The following is a 19,722-nucleotide window of genomic DNA, read 5'->3' as shown; positions in this document are numbered from 1 at the left end:
AGTGCCAGCAGGCTGGAGCCAGGCTCTGCTCGGTGGTGCCCGATGACAGGACAAGGGGCAATGGGTGGAAGCTGAGGCACAGGATGTTTCATGGAAACATGAGGAGGAATTTTTTCCCTGTGAGGGTGACAGAACCCTGGAACAGGCTGCCCAAGGGGGTTGTGGAGTCTCCCTCTCTGGAGATATTCAAGACCTGCCTGAATGCGTTCCTGTGTGATTTGGTCTAGGTGATCCTGCTCTGGCAGGGGGGTTGGACTGGATGAGCTTTGGAGGTCCCTTCCAGCCCCTGACATACTGTGATTCGGCAACTTCAAGCCTAACTAAGCCATTCTGAGACTCATTTGGTCATTATTCACACTCCCCTGCACCAGTTCTGAGTGCAGTCTTCAGCAGTTCTAATATGCTGGCTTTATACCGTTTGGGTATTTGTAGTGGCTGAAGATCCCCAACTGGTAGCCCTTCTGGTGTGAAGTATTTCAGCAGCTCTTTAGCACCCAGCAATGTCAGGGGCTCCCGCTGGCTGTCTTTGTGCCCCAGCAATTGCTCAGAGGAATGTGCAAACATAGAAACTCTGAAAAAAAGGAAAAGGAAAACAAAGAAACAAAAAAGACCAATCTAAGATTTGGGTTTGGGTTTTTTTTTTTCCTTTTCAATGTAGTAACCTCATTGTATTAAAAAAAACCATAAACTAAATCACTGCTAGTCTGGAGTAATTAAACAGATTTCCAAAGTGTAATGAACAAGGGTGCTCCTTAAAAATATTTAGACAAATGTTCATGAGAAAGTATATTTGATGCAAATTCTCTACCAGGCTACTGAAGAAAGTACCTTCTTCAAGATTCTAGAGCCCAGTTAGGAAAGGCAACATGGGAACAAAGTTATTCATCCCTTTTTTTCTATTTATGAATCTGTAGGATAAGAAATTAATTCCTCTTAAGAAAACCTGGAGAAGAGGAGGCTCAGGGGAGACCTTATTGCTGTCTACAACTACCTGAGGGGTGGCTGTGGCCAGGAGGAGGTTGCTCTCTTCTCTCAGGTGGCCAGCGCCAGAACGAGAGGACACAGCCTCAGGCTGCGCCAGTGGAAATTTAGCCTCGAGGTGAGGAGAAAGTTCTTCACTGAGAGAGTCATTGGACACTGGAATGGGCTGCCCGGGGAGGTGGTGAAGTTGCCGTCCCTGGGGCTGTTCAAGGCAGGATTGGACGTGGCACTTGGTGCCATGGTCTAGCCTTGAGCTCTGTGGTAAAGGGTTGGACTTGATGATCTGTGAGGTCTCTTCCAACCTTGTTGATACTGTGATACTGTGATATGCAGCAAAGGAACCACAGAAACTCTAAGGCATGCAACCCTCCACTTTTTTTTCAGTGTCCTCAATCAAGTATAGCAAAGTTCTTTTCCACTGTTGTTCTGTTAGGGCACAAATCCTGCCAGGCTGATTTAACACTTGCTCTCCTCCTGTTGTGGGTCTGGGAAGTTGAGTCAGATGATCAAAACCTGGAGGGCTAGGGGCTTAGCACCACGTGTCAGGTGTTTTGTGCTGCCCCTCAACATGCCTGCTTGGTTAAAGGAGGCATGAAGCTTTGAATTCATTGGCCAGAACAATGTTGCTAGTGCCTACTGTCCAGTTTGATTTTCAAAATGACGTATTTAAAGGGGGGTGACTTAGAAGCCCTGCCTTTCTGCACCCAGCCTTCCTGCCTTTCCTCATGCGCAGCTCCTTAACTAATAAGGCAGCCACGTGTATGCAGCTTGCCCCAGGAGCTCAGCAGCAGCATCCCTTCTCTCCTTCCCTCAGCCTGGAATATTTTGTGTTTTACCTCAGGATCATTATCGTGAGTTTAAAAGCATCTTTGGTACCAGAGACTTACTCAGGGACCAAAAAACGTTGTGAGTAGATCAAGGGAGGTTCTCCTCCCCCTCTACTCTGCCCTGCTGAGATCTCATCTTGAAAACTGTGTTCAGTTTTGGGCTCCCCAGTTGAAGAGGGACAGGGATCTGCTGGAGAGAGTCCAGCGGAGGGCTACGAGGATGATTAGGGGACTGGAGGGCATGGCTTATGAGGAGAGGCTGAGGGACCTGGGGCTGTTTAGTCTGGAGAAGACTTAGAGGGGATTTGATCTGAAGGCTGGCCAGGAGGTGGGGGACGGGACAGGCTCTTCTCACTTGCTCTCTGGGATAGGACAAAGAGCAATAGATGTAAGCTGCAGCAAAAGAGGTTCCGCCTCAACACAAGGGTCACAGACACTGGCACAGGCTCCCCAGGGAGGTTGTGGAGTCTCCTTCTCTGGAGACTTTCAAGGCCTGTCCGGATGTGTTCCTGTGTGATCTGTGTTAGATAATATTGTCCTGCTGTGGCAGGGGGGTTGGACTCAATGATCTCCTTGGGTCCCTTCCAACCTCTAACATCCTGTGAGTACATATGCTGGAGTTAATGCCAAGACTCCATAAGCACAACTAGAATTTTTCCTGTTTCATGTTACTATTTTTCAAATTCTGATTGTTTAAACTGTTTAATTCTGTGCAACTACTTCCTGTCGACTGAAAATCCAAAGAATCTCAGGGAATTTCCCTGAGTTTTAAAAACATTAATAATAAATTTAATATTCTTCTAGAAATTAATATTCAAAATTCATAAAAGAGTACTAATTACCAATGCAACTATTAAGCATGATGCTGTACACTGATTTAGGATAAACAGAACATAATCAGTCCAGAATATAATGAGGGAAGAGGTTTACTTGTTTGAGCTTTTTAAAGAGCCAATAATAATGGTAATAATAATACCCAGGAGAAAGCATGGATGTCATGTGAGAATTTCTGACATGCAGAACTCCAGCCTAGGCTATGGCTGAGTATGGTATTTGAAAAACAGAAATGGGATGGAAATGAATAAGAAAAAGGCAGCTGGACAGCTGGCTCTAGAGGTCTGTCAGCAAAAGCGTTAAGATGCAGTAAAGATTAAGTCCTATACAAAGTGAGACCAAACCTGAAGTCAATAGGCTATATTAAGTGATATATATTAAGGTCTGTAGGTTTCACTTAAACAGCACTGCAGGAAAAACAAAGCTAAATATAAATCTCATACAGAAACCAAACAGAACCTTCTACTTGAAACTGACTTGAGACCTGATACAAAGCACTGTCTAGGAAATCTGGGGAGATGAGAAACACCTTGTACCTGCTGACAAAACCTGCTGTACTATCTGCTTCAGGCATATTGGGAGGAAAACACAAACATCTTTATAATATTTTTCTGTCATGGCCACTGTTTTCTAGTACTGCTATCCTGGTGATATAGTTTTGGGACTGTGCTACTTTTAGCTAACTTTCTGTTGCGTTTTGTCAATTAAAAATCAAAAAAATAATGCTTTAAATACAAGAAAATGCACCTCTAGAAACTGACAGAAACTTGGTTTTAAGCAATGTTTTGTCTGAATGACTATCAATATATTTCAAAGCAGTTTACAGAATGGCTATCCACATATACAGTTCCTCTAGAATGATTTTCAATGGCCACCATAAAGAAAATTTCCAGTATTTAAGCATTACCTCATTCTTTGCTTGTTTTTTTCAAAGTTTTCCAAGTTCTGAAGAACATGTCTTTCTGGCCACTCCAATGGATTCAGCTCCATTAAATCAGACTCTGCAAGAAATATATGGTGGATAACCCTTAACAGACAAAACAGTATCTGAATTCTTTAAAGAAGTATGTGTATAAATATGTGTGTGTATGTGTATATGTAAAGCCCTTTGCATATCTAAATTTTATATATATATATATATATGTGTGTGTGTGTGTGTGTGTGTACATAAACACACATGCAAAAGCATCTAAGAAAAACTTGCCTGGTGCTGTGATCAGAAACATTTTGTACATTTTTCTTTTGTTGAGGTAAAGAAAGGAAATATTCCATGAAAATGTAATTGCAGTGTGAAAAAAACACCTCGTTCTGATACTCTGTACTCTGCACTGGTTAGACCACACCTTGAGTACTCTGTTCGGTTCTGGGGCCTCCAGTTTAGGAGGGACATTGAGATGCTAGAGCGTGTCCAGAGAAGGGTGACGAGGCTGGGGAGAGGCCTTGAGCACAGCCCTACGAGGAGAGGCTGAGGGAGCTGGGATTGGTTAGCCTGGAGAAGAGGAGGCTCAGGGGAGACCTCATTGCTGTCTACAACTACCTGAAGGGTGGTTGTGGCCAGGAGGAGGTTGCTCTCTTCTCTCAGGTGGCCAGCACCAGAACGAGAGGACACAGCCTCAGGCTGTGCCAGGGGAGATTTAGGCTGGAGGTGAGGAGAAAGTTCTTCACTGAGAGAGTCATTGGACACTGGAATGGGCTGCCCGGGGAGGTGGTGGAGTCGCCGTCCCTGGAGCTGTTCAAGGCAGGATTGGACGTGGCACTTGGTGCCATGGTCTGGCCTTGAGCTCTGTGGTAAAGGGTTGGACTTGATGATCTATGAGGTCTCTTCCAATCTTGGTGATACTGTGATACTTGTGATGCGAGGGGGCAACTGATTTACTTCAGTCAACCCCTCAGATGGTGATGCTTCTGCCTCCAAAACCACCTCACCCTCAACCTCTAGTGCCCTATATCTTGTTCAAGGAGGTGAGGGGGGCTGAAAGGGTTTTCCCTTGCCCCTTCTGGCAGGCACCCTTGTCCATTCTCCCTTGTTTCTTGGTTCACCTCCCTCTGCTAAGGGGATCTGCAGAGCATGGTGCCTTAGCTCCAACTGCCTTTCAACATTCCCTTTTAGCCCTTAGCCTTTCCACTTCATCCTTCAGATTAGTCACTAGGTTAAGCAGACCATCGATCTGCTCACATCTAATGCAGCCATTGTCTCTGCCACCCTCAATTTCACGTGCCAGGCTCCAACACTCCTGACACCCAGAAAAGCTGCTTTATCATTTCTTCTACTTTTTTCCTCTCGGTAAAAGACTCTTCTTTTAGTAAAGAACTGCTAAAAGGTATGAAATTACATTGAAAGAGAATGAAGAATGATACTTACCAGCAGTCACAGTGTATGGGCTGGTTTTATTGACAGCCTTCTGTAGAACAGGCTTAGGAAGAGTAGTGTTGCATAGGCTCCAAAAAAATTCTCTTGTAAGTTCTAACAAGTTTTTTAACTCAGCTGGAGAAATAACTGGAGGTTGCTTGGCCAATTCTTTTCTATCTGTAAAAGAAAGAGCAATGTTATTGCACCTGCTAAGTAATGAAGAGTAACTAGAGCCTACTGAAAAACAACCAAATAAAATTCCCACTCCAAAACAATTACTTAAGTAAGTTGACACTTACTATTGTACCCTTAAGCAAGACATGGATGGTATATTTCATAAGCAAGTGAATAAACTGACCAGTGAGATTAGCTGAATTCATATGGGAATCAACTTTTCACACTCCCTTGATTTCTGCTTATGTGTTTTCCTGAGTACATCCAGATTTGATTCCTCCAGAGACAAACATCTGAACATCATGAGCTCCACTCTGCAAAACCTCCTACTCACCCACTTTCACTGCTGTTGCAGGAGCATGGTTCAATATAAATAACAGACTGTTCTGGTCTTTAGTCAGACTTCTGAAGGGTCAGGTAATTCTGATATGAATGAGGATGACCAACAAATCCCAACTGCTCCTATTTCATCTCTCCCCTAATGGAAATAGGTAACTCTCTCAAAATAAAAGTAAAACACAAGCTCTGAAGTGGCCCCAAGCTCAGAGTTAGAGAAGACAGGCAGCTGAGAACGAAGGCAAGCTGACAGGGCTGGGGGTGGACTATCAGCTGAAATACTATTTTCCTTAAGCTGGTATTCTGTTAAGGATAATACATTCAAATTATCTTCACAGTATGCCATTTCCAATAACCCAGTCAATCTCTCAGAAGCATTTTAAAGTTTAATTGACTCTCTTGTAGCAATGGACTTAGAAAAAAAAAATCAGGACAGTCAACTGTACTCCTCTGCAGTCACAAAAATCTACCTTTCAGTTATTATTATGAATGATCTATCATGATACATGTAACAAATCTCCAAGGCATACTTCTCCTCTACTGTTTAAGATTCCTACAAAACAGAATAAAAAAGCTCTGAAAACCTCAAAACAAGATTTTCTCTTTTTTGGTAGAAGTCATATTTGGCATTAAGGGGCATTGGGTTAAAAACCACAGTGAAAAAAGAGAAAAAAGTTACTTACTACATATTCCAAAACGAAGCTCAAACACTCAGCACAGCAGTGTAACAAATAAGCAACAAGTTTAAGTTCAGCATTCTCTTTTCCTCTGTATTTAGAAGTCACAAATTGACACAGAAGCATGGATACACTAAAAAGGTTTCTTTTTAAAGCTCCACTTTTTTCTTCACAAAGTTATTAAGTGTCTTTGGTTTCATAAGGTGAGCCATCAAATGCAGTTTGAAATAAAGACCTGGTTAAATACTAGTCTGAGAACTACCTGTGCTCTCCCCATTACTTACTGAGATACTCCTTCAAGGCAAGCTCCTGGAGATGTGACAGTTTCTTTTCTCTCTGTACAATCTCCTCTCCACAAAAACATGGCAGAGACTTGATAAAGTCAGCAACATGAAAGCCTGTAGATTAAGAGAAATTACTTCTTGAAAGAAGACAAACGTATCAGACATAAGAATTTCCTATTTCACAGAATCATAGAATCAACCAGGCTGGAAGAGACCTCCAAGATCATCCACTCCAACTTAGCACCCAGTCCTGTCCAGTCAACTAGACCATGGCACCAAGTGCCTCATCCAGGCTTTTCTTCAACACCTCCAGGGACAGCCACTCCACCACCTTCCTGGGCAGCACACTCCAATGGCAAATCACTCTCTCTGCCAACAACTTCCTCCTAACATCCAGCCTATACCTTCCCCAGCACAACTTGAGACTGTATTGTGCCAGGGGAGGCAACCAATGAGTAATCAAACACCAAACATTGGCAATCATATAAAAAACAATTAATTGCAGAACATCCTGGGGAAAACCTGGAATCAGATCAGAGTTCTTGAATTTCTGTACAAAAATCAATACAACACCACCACACTCCCATGACTGACATCTAATGAAGATAAAAAGATACAAAGTTTGACACCAGGAAAGAAAATTTTCTCCCAACATGTGGTCAAGGACTTTCCATCTTCTGACACAGTACTAATGGGATTTTAATTAGGACAAATGGTAAGCAGTCAGTTGTATCACACATGGATTTATTTTGATAATAAGGAAGTAAGTGGATAAGATGCAGGTCACTGCACTCTTCTTTGTCAGTGTTATTGAGAGCAAATACCAGATAACTCTGCTAATTTGTGTATGTGTAGCTGTTAATAGGACAGTTGCTCTAAGGTAAATACCTGCATGCACACCCTTACATAGAGAAGCAGCTATGACATGAGTGCTAGCTCTTATCACAACTATCCTGCAGTTATAAGGACATCTGCAAATTGGATTTGCATTACATATTACCTGGATGTCCCTTTACACTAAAAAAAAAATGGTAACTAATCCTAGTTAGGAGCTAATATGGACTATAACTTTATGTAGTCAATTGAAAAGATACAGTAGTAGTAAACTCTGCAAGTTTCTATTGTATCATCAATTTGAAAAAGTGCTGCTGAAAGAACAGATATCAACTAAAATGTAGTAGTCTTTCTTTTCACTCCTTTAAAGCAGACTGGAATGAATAAAAGCAACATACCATTTTTACCAGCATTTGCCTGCATTCAGATAGTATTAAAGAAAATAACTCTTACTTGACTCTGTTTCTTCTGCTTTTGTCTTTAGCTTTCCATTTGCAGCAGAAAGAGTGGCCATACCATTGATCTGGCTAGCTGAATGAATCAAGGTTGCTTTACATCCTCCAGAGCCATTGCCTTGTAGCAAGAAATAAAACCGGCAAGAGTCTCCTTTCAGCTCAATTTCTGGAACTTAAAACACATCAGGACAGAACTGTGAAACACCTCTAGGGAAACAACTTTAAAACAAGCTATAATCTACTCTCAAAATTATTTCACTGACTCTCTTCTGTTCTGTGACAACCTCACTAACATATTTTTGGGGGACACACTGACTACAGATGGCATCTGCCCCTTAAGAAGCTTGAAAATGAAGGGCATAAGAATGAGCTGCAACACTGAAGATGAGTTGAACATGCTGCTGACATAAAGCTAGCATGCTACTACCAGCAGCTCCTGCCACTGTAGCAGGGGACAGCTTTCTCATGTAGGCTGTAAAGTACATCTGGAAAGGAGTCAACAGTATAGCCCCCTAAGGAAGAAGTACGTTGCCAATCACCAGTTAAGCACATTGGCTCTTAGGTGGAGGTCTCCAGCACTTCCTGATGTTCTGTACTTGCCCATAAAGAGGCTGAAACTAAATGCAAGTACACTGAAGAGCTTCCAGAAATGCTTAAGTGAGAAGGAAAGCAACTAAGTGAAGCACATTGGCTTTCCATCTGCAGAAGCAAATCTCTTTGCCCAGGTGCTTGACAGCAGCATCTTACCTGACAGGACAGAGAAATGGTTTAAAGGAGATGTGATGTATTGCTTCCCTAAAGCTTACCATGACATCAATATTGATTTTCTTCTATGAGTCTGCATAGCTGAAGTCTGCATTATGAAGGTTACAATCACTGACTTCATTTCATTGGAGAGAAAAAAGAGCATCCTAAATGTATAGAAAACTGCCACTACATATCATAGATACAGACATACACACAGAGATATAACTACACCAAAATATACCCATCCTCATAGTCCTTTTACCTACCAGTAATGACTTTGGGCTTCCTAGCCATATATTCCTTCCATTTCTTGGCACTCAGCTGGGCAGGGCATGGGATTACTACACTGCTTACATTACATGGCAATGAGAATAAAGCTCCCACCTAAACAATGAAAGCAAATTAAAATGGCTGCAATATTAGTGAAACCTGTGTTACATTTCACTCTTGATGCTATTTCAAATGCACTTCAACTGAAGGGAAAAAAACTTTACACTGTGATGAGACAGCATTTGACATAGGAGGACACTAATAAGGACACAAAATAAAGGTACTAATTGCCCTTATTTTTCGCTCTGGCTGAGAGATAATTACCTTCTGAATGTCTGCTTCCTACATAAAAAGGTATTTGTTACCTGTGAGAAGCCTTTCAACAATCTGTGTAAAACCCCTTATTTAGAGTAATATTCAGAATGAAAAGAGAATTCAAAGACAGTTGGCATGAGTGACTCTGCATTCCTTTTAAAAACATGTCACTTTTTTCCTCCCTACATATTATCCTTTTCAATTCAGACTGGCCTAACCTTTTGGGCCAATAAGCACTAAATACCAAAATGCACACAGATTTGGATACTCAAGCAATACAAAAAGTAAGGCATTTACAGCTATTAGAAAAGCTTACAAATGCGTAATATTTCCAGTAGCAGACTGAAAAAAGAAACCCAACTCCTCTGAGGAACTGTTGTTTTGAATACTTATTGCATTCAACATTTTTATAATGTAAAAAGTAGTCTGAGCTGTTTCAAATTGTTACTGCATTTTCTTCAGAAGAACTGGCAGAAATGTAAACTCTTTGATTGTGGAAGATATTTGACCAAATATTTATCATCCTCATGTGAAATTAAAACTCCCCTGGGATATTTACCAACCTAAAACTATTCAAAAAGCTATTTTTTGGTACAGCATTAGAAAAAGTTTTCTTTCTCTTCTGGCTAAACCTAATGGAGAATGGTGTGGCAATGGAGGGGAAAAAAAATGTTACTGAGAAGATAAATAACAAGCTGAGGATGAAACAGTCAGATAACAGAACACAATCTCCTCAGCAAATAAAGACCTTAAGTTATTCACTATAACTGCATCATCATTTGTGCTAGTTTGAAGCTAGCTAGAATGTTTTGGTGAGAAGGACTGGATTACAGGCTGTGAAAGGAAAACAAGGGTGATGTCCACTTCCCTCATAGACTTGCTGAGATGTTTAAGAAGAAGAATCAAAACATTTCATAGAATCAACCAGGTTGGAAGACACCTGCAAGATCAACCAGTCCAACTTAGCACCCAGCCCTATCCAATCAACTAGACCATGGCACTAAGTGCCTCATCCAGCCTTTTCTTGAACACCTCCAGGGATGGTGCCTCCACCACCTCCCTGGGCAGCCCATTCCAATGTCAATCACTCTCTCTGGCAAGAACTTCCTCCTAACATCCAGCCTGTACTTCCCCCAGCACAACTTGAGACTGTGTCCCCTTCTATTGCTGGTTGCCTCTACTCCTGCTAGGGAGCTCCGAGCTGCATCCCTCTCTCTAACCTCACCCTCCATTTCTCTGGCTAATCCACTTTGCTTCCTAACCCCCTGACCGAACCTCCATTCTTCCTTGGGACTGGGGTAAGGTTGAGAGGGGTAGGGGGAAGGTGAAGGGGTGGTTGGGAGCCCCTCCTGGGCACTCAAGTTTCTGGGAGGGCTGTTGTGTTTCTCTATTACCTTTTACCTTGTATATCTCTGTGTATAACTGTACATACTGTACATATCTGCTTGTATATTGTGCTAAGCTGTAAATAATAAGCCTCATTCAATTCATTCAATTTCCAGAGCTGGCTGAGTCTAGTCTGGGTGATTTCCGATGTAGGGGGGGGGGGGGGGGTGAGTAACACCCAAACCATCACAACATTGCAGGTTCTGTTTTGATTGGCATAGATTTGTTTTATAAATATGGCAAAGTTAAAAAAAAAAAGCATATGTCTCATCAAACATTCAGGAAAAGCATCTTCAGACTGATAATGTAGCCATGAACAATCATATTGTCTTTCCAAAGAAAAAAAGTAACAACAAAAACCAAACCCTGAACCTAAAAAAAAAGCAGGCTTGTAACTGCTTCAGTAACTATTTTATCCAGAGTTAGAATGGGAAAGCAGTATTCTACATATGCAAAATCAAGAAGCTTACCACTCCAGACTAGCTAGATATATTTTGTGGGCTGCACACATGCCTGTCTTCTGCTAAAAAAAAAAAGCTGAATAGCATAGAAATTATTTGTCAGGATAGGACTGAAATTGAAAAAAAAAATGGTTTAGATGGAAACTTAGTTAAGAGAAAAAAGTTCAGTGGGCTTACAAATTGTCAGGACCTGCACAGCATTCACCTTCAAAGGCCAAATTTGCTTTAGAACTAATATTGAAGGAATTTAGGCAGAAACTCTTTAAAAATATTAATTTGCATCTGTTATGAACATATTTTTTCATTTTTCTGCTATGCCTAAACAAAAAGAAGTTTTTAACCTTTCCAGAGAGAGATGAAATCTGGTCCAAAAACAGCATAGATGTCTCATTAATATTCTTTCTTGTCAGGCTCCTGAATAGAACAAGTTAAGGAACCTCATCTTCACGAAGATCTGTACCTCTGTAAGTCATGTTACCATCATATTTCAAATAAGGATTGCAAAAGTCTAATACTTTATAGGCCAGTACCACAAAATATACGAAACTTACCTTTCCAGGCCAAACAATAGACTTGGAAAAGTTATAAAGAAATACAACACTGATACCTTTAATACAGACAAGCATAAACACACATTTACATATCAAAATCCTGTCAGGCTTAGACACTCTAAGCTACTATTGTTACACTAAGGCTAGTACCAAAAGTGCCTAGGTGTAAAACCCATAGAAACACACCATGAGATCTCTGCACCATACACAATGGACAACATACAGAATCATAGAATCAACCAGGTTGGAAGAGACCTCCAAGATCATCCAGTTCAACCTAGCACCCAGCCCTGGCCAATCAACTACACCATGGCACTAAGTGCCTCATCCAGGCTTTTCTTCAACACCTCCAGAGACAGCAACTCCACCACCTCCCTGGGCAGCCCATTCCAATGCCAATCACTCTCTCTGCCAACAACTTCCTAACAACATCCAGCCTAGACCCCCCCTGGCACAACTTGAGGCTGTGTCCCCTTGTTCTGTTGCTGGTTGCCTGGCAGAAGAGACAAACCCCCACCTGGCTACAGCCTCCCTTCAGGTAGCTGTAGACAGCAATGAGGTCAGCCCTGAGCCTCCTCTTCTCCAGGACACCCCCAGCTCCCTCAGCCTCTCCTCATAGGGTTTGTGTTCCAGGCCCCTCACCAGCTTTGCCGCCCTTCTCTGGACACCTTCCAGTATCCAGCTGGTTGTTGTTTGTGTAATTTCAATTTCAACATTAATTCCAGTTGTGAAGAATCTTTATTACTATTCTGGCAGGCTACAATGGACTGAATCCTTGCCAGTCTTCATGTGATGCTGGCTTAGGTAGATCCTGATCATTTTTTTTCCTTCTACAGACTGTCACCATAGTAGCTTAAACCCTTAAAAAAAAGGATACAATTCAAATTCCAGATCTGATACAAAAAAGGAAGGAAGATCAGAGAGCACCACCATCTGTAAAAACTCCAGTGCAGGACCATAGTAATGAAAAACCTGAAAAGGAATAAAATGTAAAAAAATCTGTGGCATAGGATACGATGATATCTCAGCAGAACTTCCTCAAGTGCTCTGCTAGAGGCATTTGCTTTACAAGCACCTCTGAAAGATGTATAAAGGAATAGAAAAAGAAAAACATTCCATAATTTTATATTAAACATAACTATAAAAACCAAAGAAGGCATTTAATTGCATTTAATGAAACTTGCTTTCTAGAATGTCAACTGTGTGCATCAAATAGATTGCAACTCTTAGCTAAATTGAAAGAAAAATAAGCTCTACTAGGAACAGATGGATGCAATCCAAAAAGTACATATTGTAGCAAACAAAATAATGATCTCTTAACTGATATTGGCTTTCACAAACATCCATTTTTGTTTTCATCCAAAAATACGACTCAAGAGTTCTCATCAAATATCTATTTCCAATAGAAAACATGAAACAGCAACAATGACTTAAAAAAAAACCTACCCAAACTTTTAACCTTAAGTAGAAAAGGTTCAGTAAATACAGGATTCATAAACAAATTACATATTTTGAGCACTAAGATTGAACAAAATCTCAATTTTTACTTGGAAAAAAAAATGTTGGTCTTGCGTTCCTAAGAACAAACAGCTGAAAGTTTAAGGACTTGTTTTGATAACACATATTCCTCAATCTCATGCAATCATTACTCTATAATTTTCAATTCTGGCTGAGGATTCCCCAATTATTAATCTTCTCAGAGAATGAAAGTTGAATTCTAGTGGCTCAAAGAAAGACCAAGAGTAGAACTTGCCTCTGGCAAAGCATCAGTGTTCCTCCATTGTTGCTCGTTTTTAGCAGCAAAGCAAGAACTCAAATGTGAATTGCTGAAGGTCTTTCTTGAAGTGCTCTTGATACAAAATTCTGGAAACTTAACTTCTGATCCAAACTGAAAAAAAAGAGGCAATAAATGTGCCAAAAGAGAGAGAAGAAGTATTCCTCTTCAGCCAGCTGTCCCATGTATTAGTATTTTAAACAATCAGTACTATATTTGTTTCCGTCAGAACTGTAAAACTAGGTAAAAATCTCACTTAGATAACCAAAACCTTAATACTGAAAATATAAACATCACTGCCACAAAGCTGTCAGTCTCTGCAGAAACATTAGACATGGGCTTGCAACAATGACTTACAGAGCTACATAATAACTTAGGACAGATACAAACCCAATCTAATTCTGAACAAGGACCTCTAAGGCAATTTTTTCAGAGGAGAGCATCTACATTTCCGAAGTTCAGATCTTGATGCTTTGATCTCACTTATCCTTTCATCACACCACAAAGTAAGTTGTCCCCCCACAGATACACTGTATATTGCCTCCTTGAATTACATAGTCAAAACCAAATGCCTCCTCCTCCTGAGACTTTCAAGGCCTATCTGGATGTGCTCCTTTGTGATCTAAGCCAGATTGTATGGCCTTGCCAGGGGGGTTGGATGCAATGAGCTTTTTTTGGGTCCATTCCAACCCCTGACATCTTGTAATAGTTAGACCTGTGAAATTTGGCTTAAAATGCAAAACATGCTGTACAATAAATGTTTTAAATGATGTACACAAATGCTTAAACAAAAAATAGCCATAACTGGAACAAAAAAAGCTAATTTACCTTTTTTTCCCATATCTGAATCTTTCCTCGCCAGAGTTCTTTTAAATCTATAATATTCATGATATTACCTGGAGATACAAAGTCTGCTGACAGATAGTCTGCAATCTTTTGCCAGCTACTGCAACAATAAAGAAGAATTAATCTTACTGAATTTATTATAACAAATTACCATGCACTGCCATTTGACTGATTTTACCTATTACCTCTTAGCACTGACTGATCTTGTGTATGTTAAGATAGACAGCTATAGTTTTATATTCCACAGAGTAAAACCTATTCTAGATTTGCTGTTTCAGGCTCTGTAAAGGAAGTTGTTCAGATGCTCCATGAACGTGACAGCAAAGAACTTTGTCAGATGTGAAATAAGAGTGGTTATAGCAAGCTGCAGGCATGTCACAGTAAGGTTGGTTGCCAGATAGCCATCACTGGGGCTAGACAGTTTGTACTTAGCCTTGTAAGCAGACAGGACTGCAGCACAAGTATCACCCAAATCTAGCATAAAGATAAAACAACCAGTATCTATAGTCTTGCTGACAGTCTGTCTTCTAAGAGATATTGTCATCATCAACAGAACAGGAGAAACAAGTGAGAGAACTTTTGTCAGAGAGGCTGTATGCTCAAAAGGCTCAAAAGACAGGAAAAAAGTAGTCAAAAGGTGGCTGCACAGGGAAATATCAATGAGCACTCATGAAAGTCACTGCAGTATGTTTACCTTCCTCCACATGCTTTAGGAAGTACCATACAGTAGGTACATTGCTTATCCTATCCAATATCTGAGCATTCAACTTTAAACAGACTTAGTAAATTATTATTAACTTTCACCACCTATTCTGTGAAGAAACTTTGAATCTTGGACATGGAGAGGAATGGAAGTTGAAGAGACCTTGCAAAGATACTTACTACCCACAAAACTACTTACTGTACAGGGTCAAAAAACCAGACCACCCCCATGGTTTATATTGAGACATATCATGACCTACTTATGACAATTAGAGGAGGATAGTAAGGAAATTCCTGGACTTAATTTCAAATTAAATTAGTAGTTTAAATGCTATGACTCCCAGGAAGTAATCAAGCATTTATACTTTTCAAAAGGGACAAGTCAGACACTTTTTACTCCTTGAAATGTGATACCAAAAGTAATATATAACCTTAAGTAAAACCAGCAGTTATGTATTCATTTCAGGAAAAAGATGGAAAAGTACAATTAATACCAGTTTTGTGCAGTGTAATACAACTTCAAAGCATCCTAAGTACACTGTAGGCACCAGTGATGGAAAAGATAAAATATTTTACCTTCTGCTTTCATAGAAAGAGTAACATCAGAGTACTTGCTTTTCTGCCTGCCTGTTCAGATATGTATTTACAATAAATCAGTATGAGTACTTCCACCCTTCAAACACTTAAGAGAAGACAAATCTATGTACTTTCAAAGTATACATGTAAAGTACATGAGATGCTGTTTTTTAAACCACTGACATATACTAAATGCAAAACAAAAGCAACCTTCTTTAGAGGCCTAAAATAAATGGCATACCCTTTAGAGTCATCTGCTGCAATAGTGATTTGTGCAGAGTGCCATTCTCTCAGGTGTTTCAGGGCACCGACAGCAAGTAAGCAGTCTTTTAACTTGGGTCCATCTTGTTCAGCAGCTTGCAGGATTACATCAACTATTGCTCTGCCTACAAAGAGTTATATATGAGTCAAAGTACCATTATTCAGTAAATTAATTTGTCATTTAAAGATATAAAAGTACTGATTATCACCTGCTGCACTAAAATAGGCTTAAAGATCAACTTCAAGTAACTTCAGCAGGGTTTAAAATCCTTCTCATGCATTTTAGCTTGTGTCTTGCCATTTCTCATAAACAGAAAATATTTTCATTTGCACTACACCTTCCTTCTCTCTATTTGACAGTTCAAAGTAGTCTCAAATACAACTGCTATATCATTTTCCTCCTTATAACACCTCTAAATTGCTACTTCCCATTCTTTCTGCGTTCAGTTCTTTGCTATCCCAAATCAACAACTGCAGTATTATGCAACTCTAATATGCATGGTGATACACAGCTCCAGTTCTGTTTTCCTTTGCAGCTTCTTGGCTGCTACCCACTAGCAATCAGCTGGCAAGTAAGTAAGCCTGACATCAACACTTTCATATTTTTTCCACAAAAACTTGTTGGGGCTGCAGGCTGCTTCCTGTCTATTACTGCTGTGGAGTTATTTAAAGTAAAGAGAAATAACTATATCAATAGCTACCTTCAACTCTACTGAAATACAGCCTTTCAAAGAAAAAGGTAGCAAACCACTCTGTAAACTGATCTGTCATGTCACTCATGCTCAATGTCCTTATATGCAGCTCTTTTAAGTAACATAAGTTAATTCAACTAACAAACTAACGTTCTCTGAGCTTTTCCATTTGATTATCACTTCACCAGATGAGTTTCACAGCCAGATAAGCTCAAATGAGATTGCTTTTTTTAAGGGAGATTACCTGGAGCAGGCAGTTTATCAGCTAGCTGATGCAGACTTTCTGCAGCTTCATCATAGATACTGAAAATAAAGAGCAGCATGGTTGGAAACAAAATATACACAAAATCATTTAGAAACAAGATGTTACAAGTAATGAACATTACTTGGTGTAGTATCCTGTATCTTTAAAATTCTGCACAAATATACCTAGGCAGTGAGATATACTTATTTCTCCTTTTGCTGAGGCAGAGGTAGGCTAAAGGACTTTGAAACAATCTGCAGTTAAACTGGAAGTAGGAATCAAGACAGACTTGCAAGAAATTTCTTTGTTCAGTCTGGAGAAGAGAAGGCTTTGAGGTGACCTTATTGTGGCCTTCCAGTATCTGAAGAGGGCCTACAAAAAAGGCTGGGGAGGGACATTTTATGCTATCAGGGAGTGACAGGACTAGGGGGAATGGAGCAAAGCTGGAGGTGGGTGGGTTCAGACTGGACATGAGAAGGAAGTTGTTCAGAATGATAGTGGTGAGAGCCTGGAATGGGTTGCCCAGGGAGGTGGTTGAGGCCCCATCCCTGGAGGTGTTTAAGGCCAGGCTGGATGAAGCTCTGTCCAGCCTGATCTAGGGTTAGAATGTTCCTGCCAATGGCAGGGGAGTTGGAATTAGATGATCCTTGTGGTCCTTTCCAACCCTGACTGATCCTATGATTCTTTTTAAATGTAATTGTCAGCTGTTAAGAAACTGTTCAGTTATTCTATAAAAATTATCTATAGCTAAAAAAAAAACAAACTATGTTAAACAGAATAGAATTATTTTCAATACTAATAGAAGATTATTCATAGTTAATTGCTACCTTGGTAATAGCTTGCACTTGATAAATTTTCATGATTCCCTTGGACTACTGTTAAGTATCAAATCACTATTCTTTCAGGAAAAATAATAATAATAATAATACACATACTCAGCTATAGACAGTGATTCTCTACTGTTATTGTCCTCTTCCTCAAAATTTTGTATGGCTCCCAGGCATTCATCAATACTCGTCTGGAGAAACTCTTCATTTTTGTGTGTGTCAAAACACATTTCCTCCCAGTCAGAACTGTAGAACTAATCAAGCAAAAAGAATTAATTAAGCAAAATAATTTGGAACACCACAGTTTTAACTTGCACTAGAGACAGGCAGACAGTTGAGGAATTTATATTCTAAAAAAAAAACCCCATGTCTTACCTGATAATAACCACATATAACTTGACTTGCAAAATACCATTTCTTTGCACCTGGAACACCAGCTACTGAACATGCTGAAAAGAGATAAAACAATTACCTACAATAATCATTCTTCTATAGCCTGTTCTTCCTACTATAATGAACACCTCTTCTTCCTACTATAATGAACACCTCTGACAAAAGATTCTGAGAGACAATTAGTGTGCTACAATGATCCAAGTTCTACTTTCCTCTAGCATGATTATTAAGACACAAGTGTCTTGGCAAGTATCTTACTATTATTGATCCTCTGGCTGTTAATAAAAAATCCTTCCAGGCAATATTGCTTTCCATTTGCAGAAGTTGTACCACACCTGAACAAAACCACAACTTTCATAAATGTGATCTGCACAGTTCACAGAATTCGATGCTCTCTTAATATTTCTATGCAATAAAAAGAACAAGAGTTGCAAAGAGCTTAAGTTTCCCATCTCCACGAATTTTAACCGTTTATAGTAGCTCCCACGTGAACCACAATTATCACAGTATCACTAGGATTGGAAGAGACCTCACAGATCATCAAGTCCAACCCTTTACCACAGAGCTCAAGGCTAGACCATGGCACCAAGTGCCACGTCCAACCTTGCCTTGAACAGCCACAGGGACAGTGACTCCACCACCTCCCCGGGCAGCCCATTCCAGTGTCCAATGACTCTCTCAGTGAAGAACTTTCTCCTCACCTCAAGCCTAAATTTCCCCTGGCGCAGCCTGAGGCCGTGTCCTCTTGTTCTGGTGCTGGCCACCTGAGAGAAGAGAGCAACCTCCTCCTGGCCACAACCACCCCTCAGGTAGTTGTAGACAGCAATAAGGTCACCCCTGAGCCTCCTCTTCTCCAGGCTAACCAATCCCAGCTCCCTCAGCCTCTCCTCGTAGGGCTGTGCTCAAGGCCTCTCCCCAGCCTCATCGCCCTTCTCTGGACACGCTCAAGCATGAAGATTTACAGCTCAGCATTAGACATCCAAATCAATTAAAGAACTAAGAAAGCATTTTTTAATCAGTCTCCCAAGCATCTAACCCATGGATTAGGGCTTTGAATTGATACTCAACCAACAAATGTTGATTTAGCTGAAAAAAATTAGAAGATAGTAATGAAACTATCAAGCTGCCCGCCGAGCTTGACTGAAATTTGTCCATCTTTCAAAGCCCTTCTCTTTCACTTCTCATGTCCAACCGATCTGATCACCTCCTACTACATCTGCTCCTGAAATGAGATCAGTTCTCCAAAAACGGTATCAGCAGGAGCAGTCCTAACTGCGGGCTTAGGCACACTACAGAAACTGGGCATCACCTCCTGACTTGTTTCACCTAGACCATAAAACATGCCCAGCTCAGCTCCTTGATGAAATTTACCTTACCTTGCTGTACATTACTGTATTTACCTGGGAACGTGCTTGAATCTGCACTCACAGACGAGGTACAGCTCTCCTTCAGGCACTGGTAAACAGCTGCAGCGACCCCAGCTGTGAAAAAACAAACCAGCAAATGATTTTCCTGAGGCCGCTGCATTAGACGTCAAGCCTTGCTTTCTTGCAAAGGCAGGGCAAGCTTCAGCTTCACGTTAGAAGTTTAAGGGGTTGGTTGCTTTGGGCTCTTTCGAATTCAACTACAGACTCGCAGCCAAATCTTGCACAATTCGCAGCAGCACAGCGTGTACCTCAGGAACCGACTTTTATAGCACTGTCGCTACGAAGCATGTTTCTGGAGGTTTAAGTCGTCAGAATCTTTTAGTCCGATAAAAAAACCATTTACGGAGGTGAGGATGCAGAAAAGCCTGCGCGGACGCAAGTCCTGGGCCAGTGACCATAAGGAAACCCCTCCGGAAGCAAGCTCGGTCGGGCCCCGCGGCAGGCAATACCCCACGCGGCGCGATCTCTACCCTCCGGTCCCCGGCCCCCAGCGCCAGC

General features: G+C 40.8%; 1 protein-coding gene across 2 annotated transcripts in view; it reads right to left on the bottom strand.

Annotated features, from left to right (window-relative positions):
• MTBP (MDM2 binding protein) overlaps positions 1-19,722 on the bottom strand; it is a 31,536-nt gene that overhangs the window by 11,617 nt on the left and 197 nt on the right. The window contains exons 2-16 of one of the 2 annotated variants that reach the window (XM_064154216.1): positions 19,198-19,278; positions 17,780-17,853; positions 17,513-17,658; positions 16,578-16,636; positions 15,622-15,766; positions 14,085-14,202; positions 13,236-13,370; positions 12,360-12,454; positions 11,273-11,345; positions 8,766-8,883; positions 7,751-7,924; positions 6,464-6,577; positions 5,005-5,169; positions 3,550-3,643; positions 416-571 (exon numbers count right to left, since the gene is read on the bottom strand). In XM_064154216.1, coding sequence (XP_064010286.1) covers positions 416-571; positions 3,550-3,643; positions 5,005-5,169; positions 6,464-6,577; positions 7,751-7,924; positions 8,766-8,883; positions 11,273-11,345; positions 12,360-12,454; positions 13,236-13,370; positions 14,085-14,202; positions 15,622-15,766; positions 16,578-16,636; positions 17,513-17,658; positions 17,780-17,853; positions 19,198-19,278 — 1,747 coding nt within the window. The remainder of the gene's footprint in view (positions 1-415; positions 572-3,549; positions 3,644-5,004; positions 5,170-6,463; positions 6,578-7,750; positions 7,925-8,765; positions 8,884-11,272; positions 11,346-12,359; positions 12,455-13,235; positions 13,371-14,084; positions 14,203-15,621; positions 15,767-16,577; positions 16,637-17,512; positions 17,659-17,779; positions 17,854-19,197; positions 19,279-19,722) is intronic. The other variant, XM_064154217.1, reaches the window with a different exon arrangement.

Source organism: Pogoniulus pusillus, chromosome 14, assembly GCF_015220805.1.
Source record: "Pogoniulus pusillus isolate bPogPus1 chromosome 14, bPogPus1.pri, whole genome shotgun sequence".
Taxonomy (NCBI): Eukaryota; Metazoa; Chordata; class Aves; order Piciformes; family Lybiidae; genus Pogoniulus; species Pogoniulus pusillus.
Note: the sequence above shows the minus strand (reverse complement) of the source record. Positions and strands in the feature narration are given on the sequence as shown.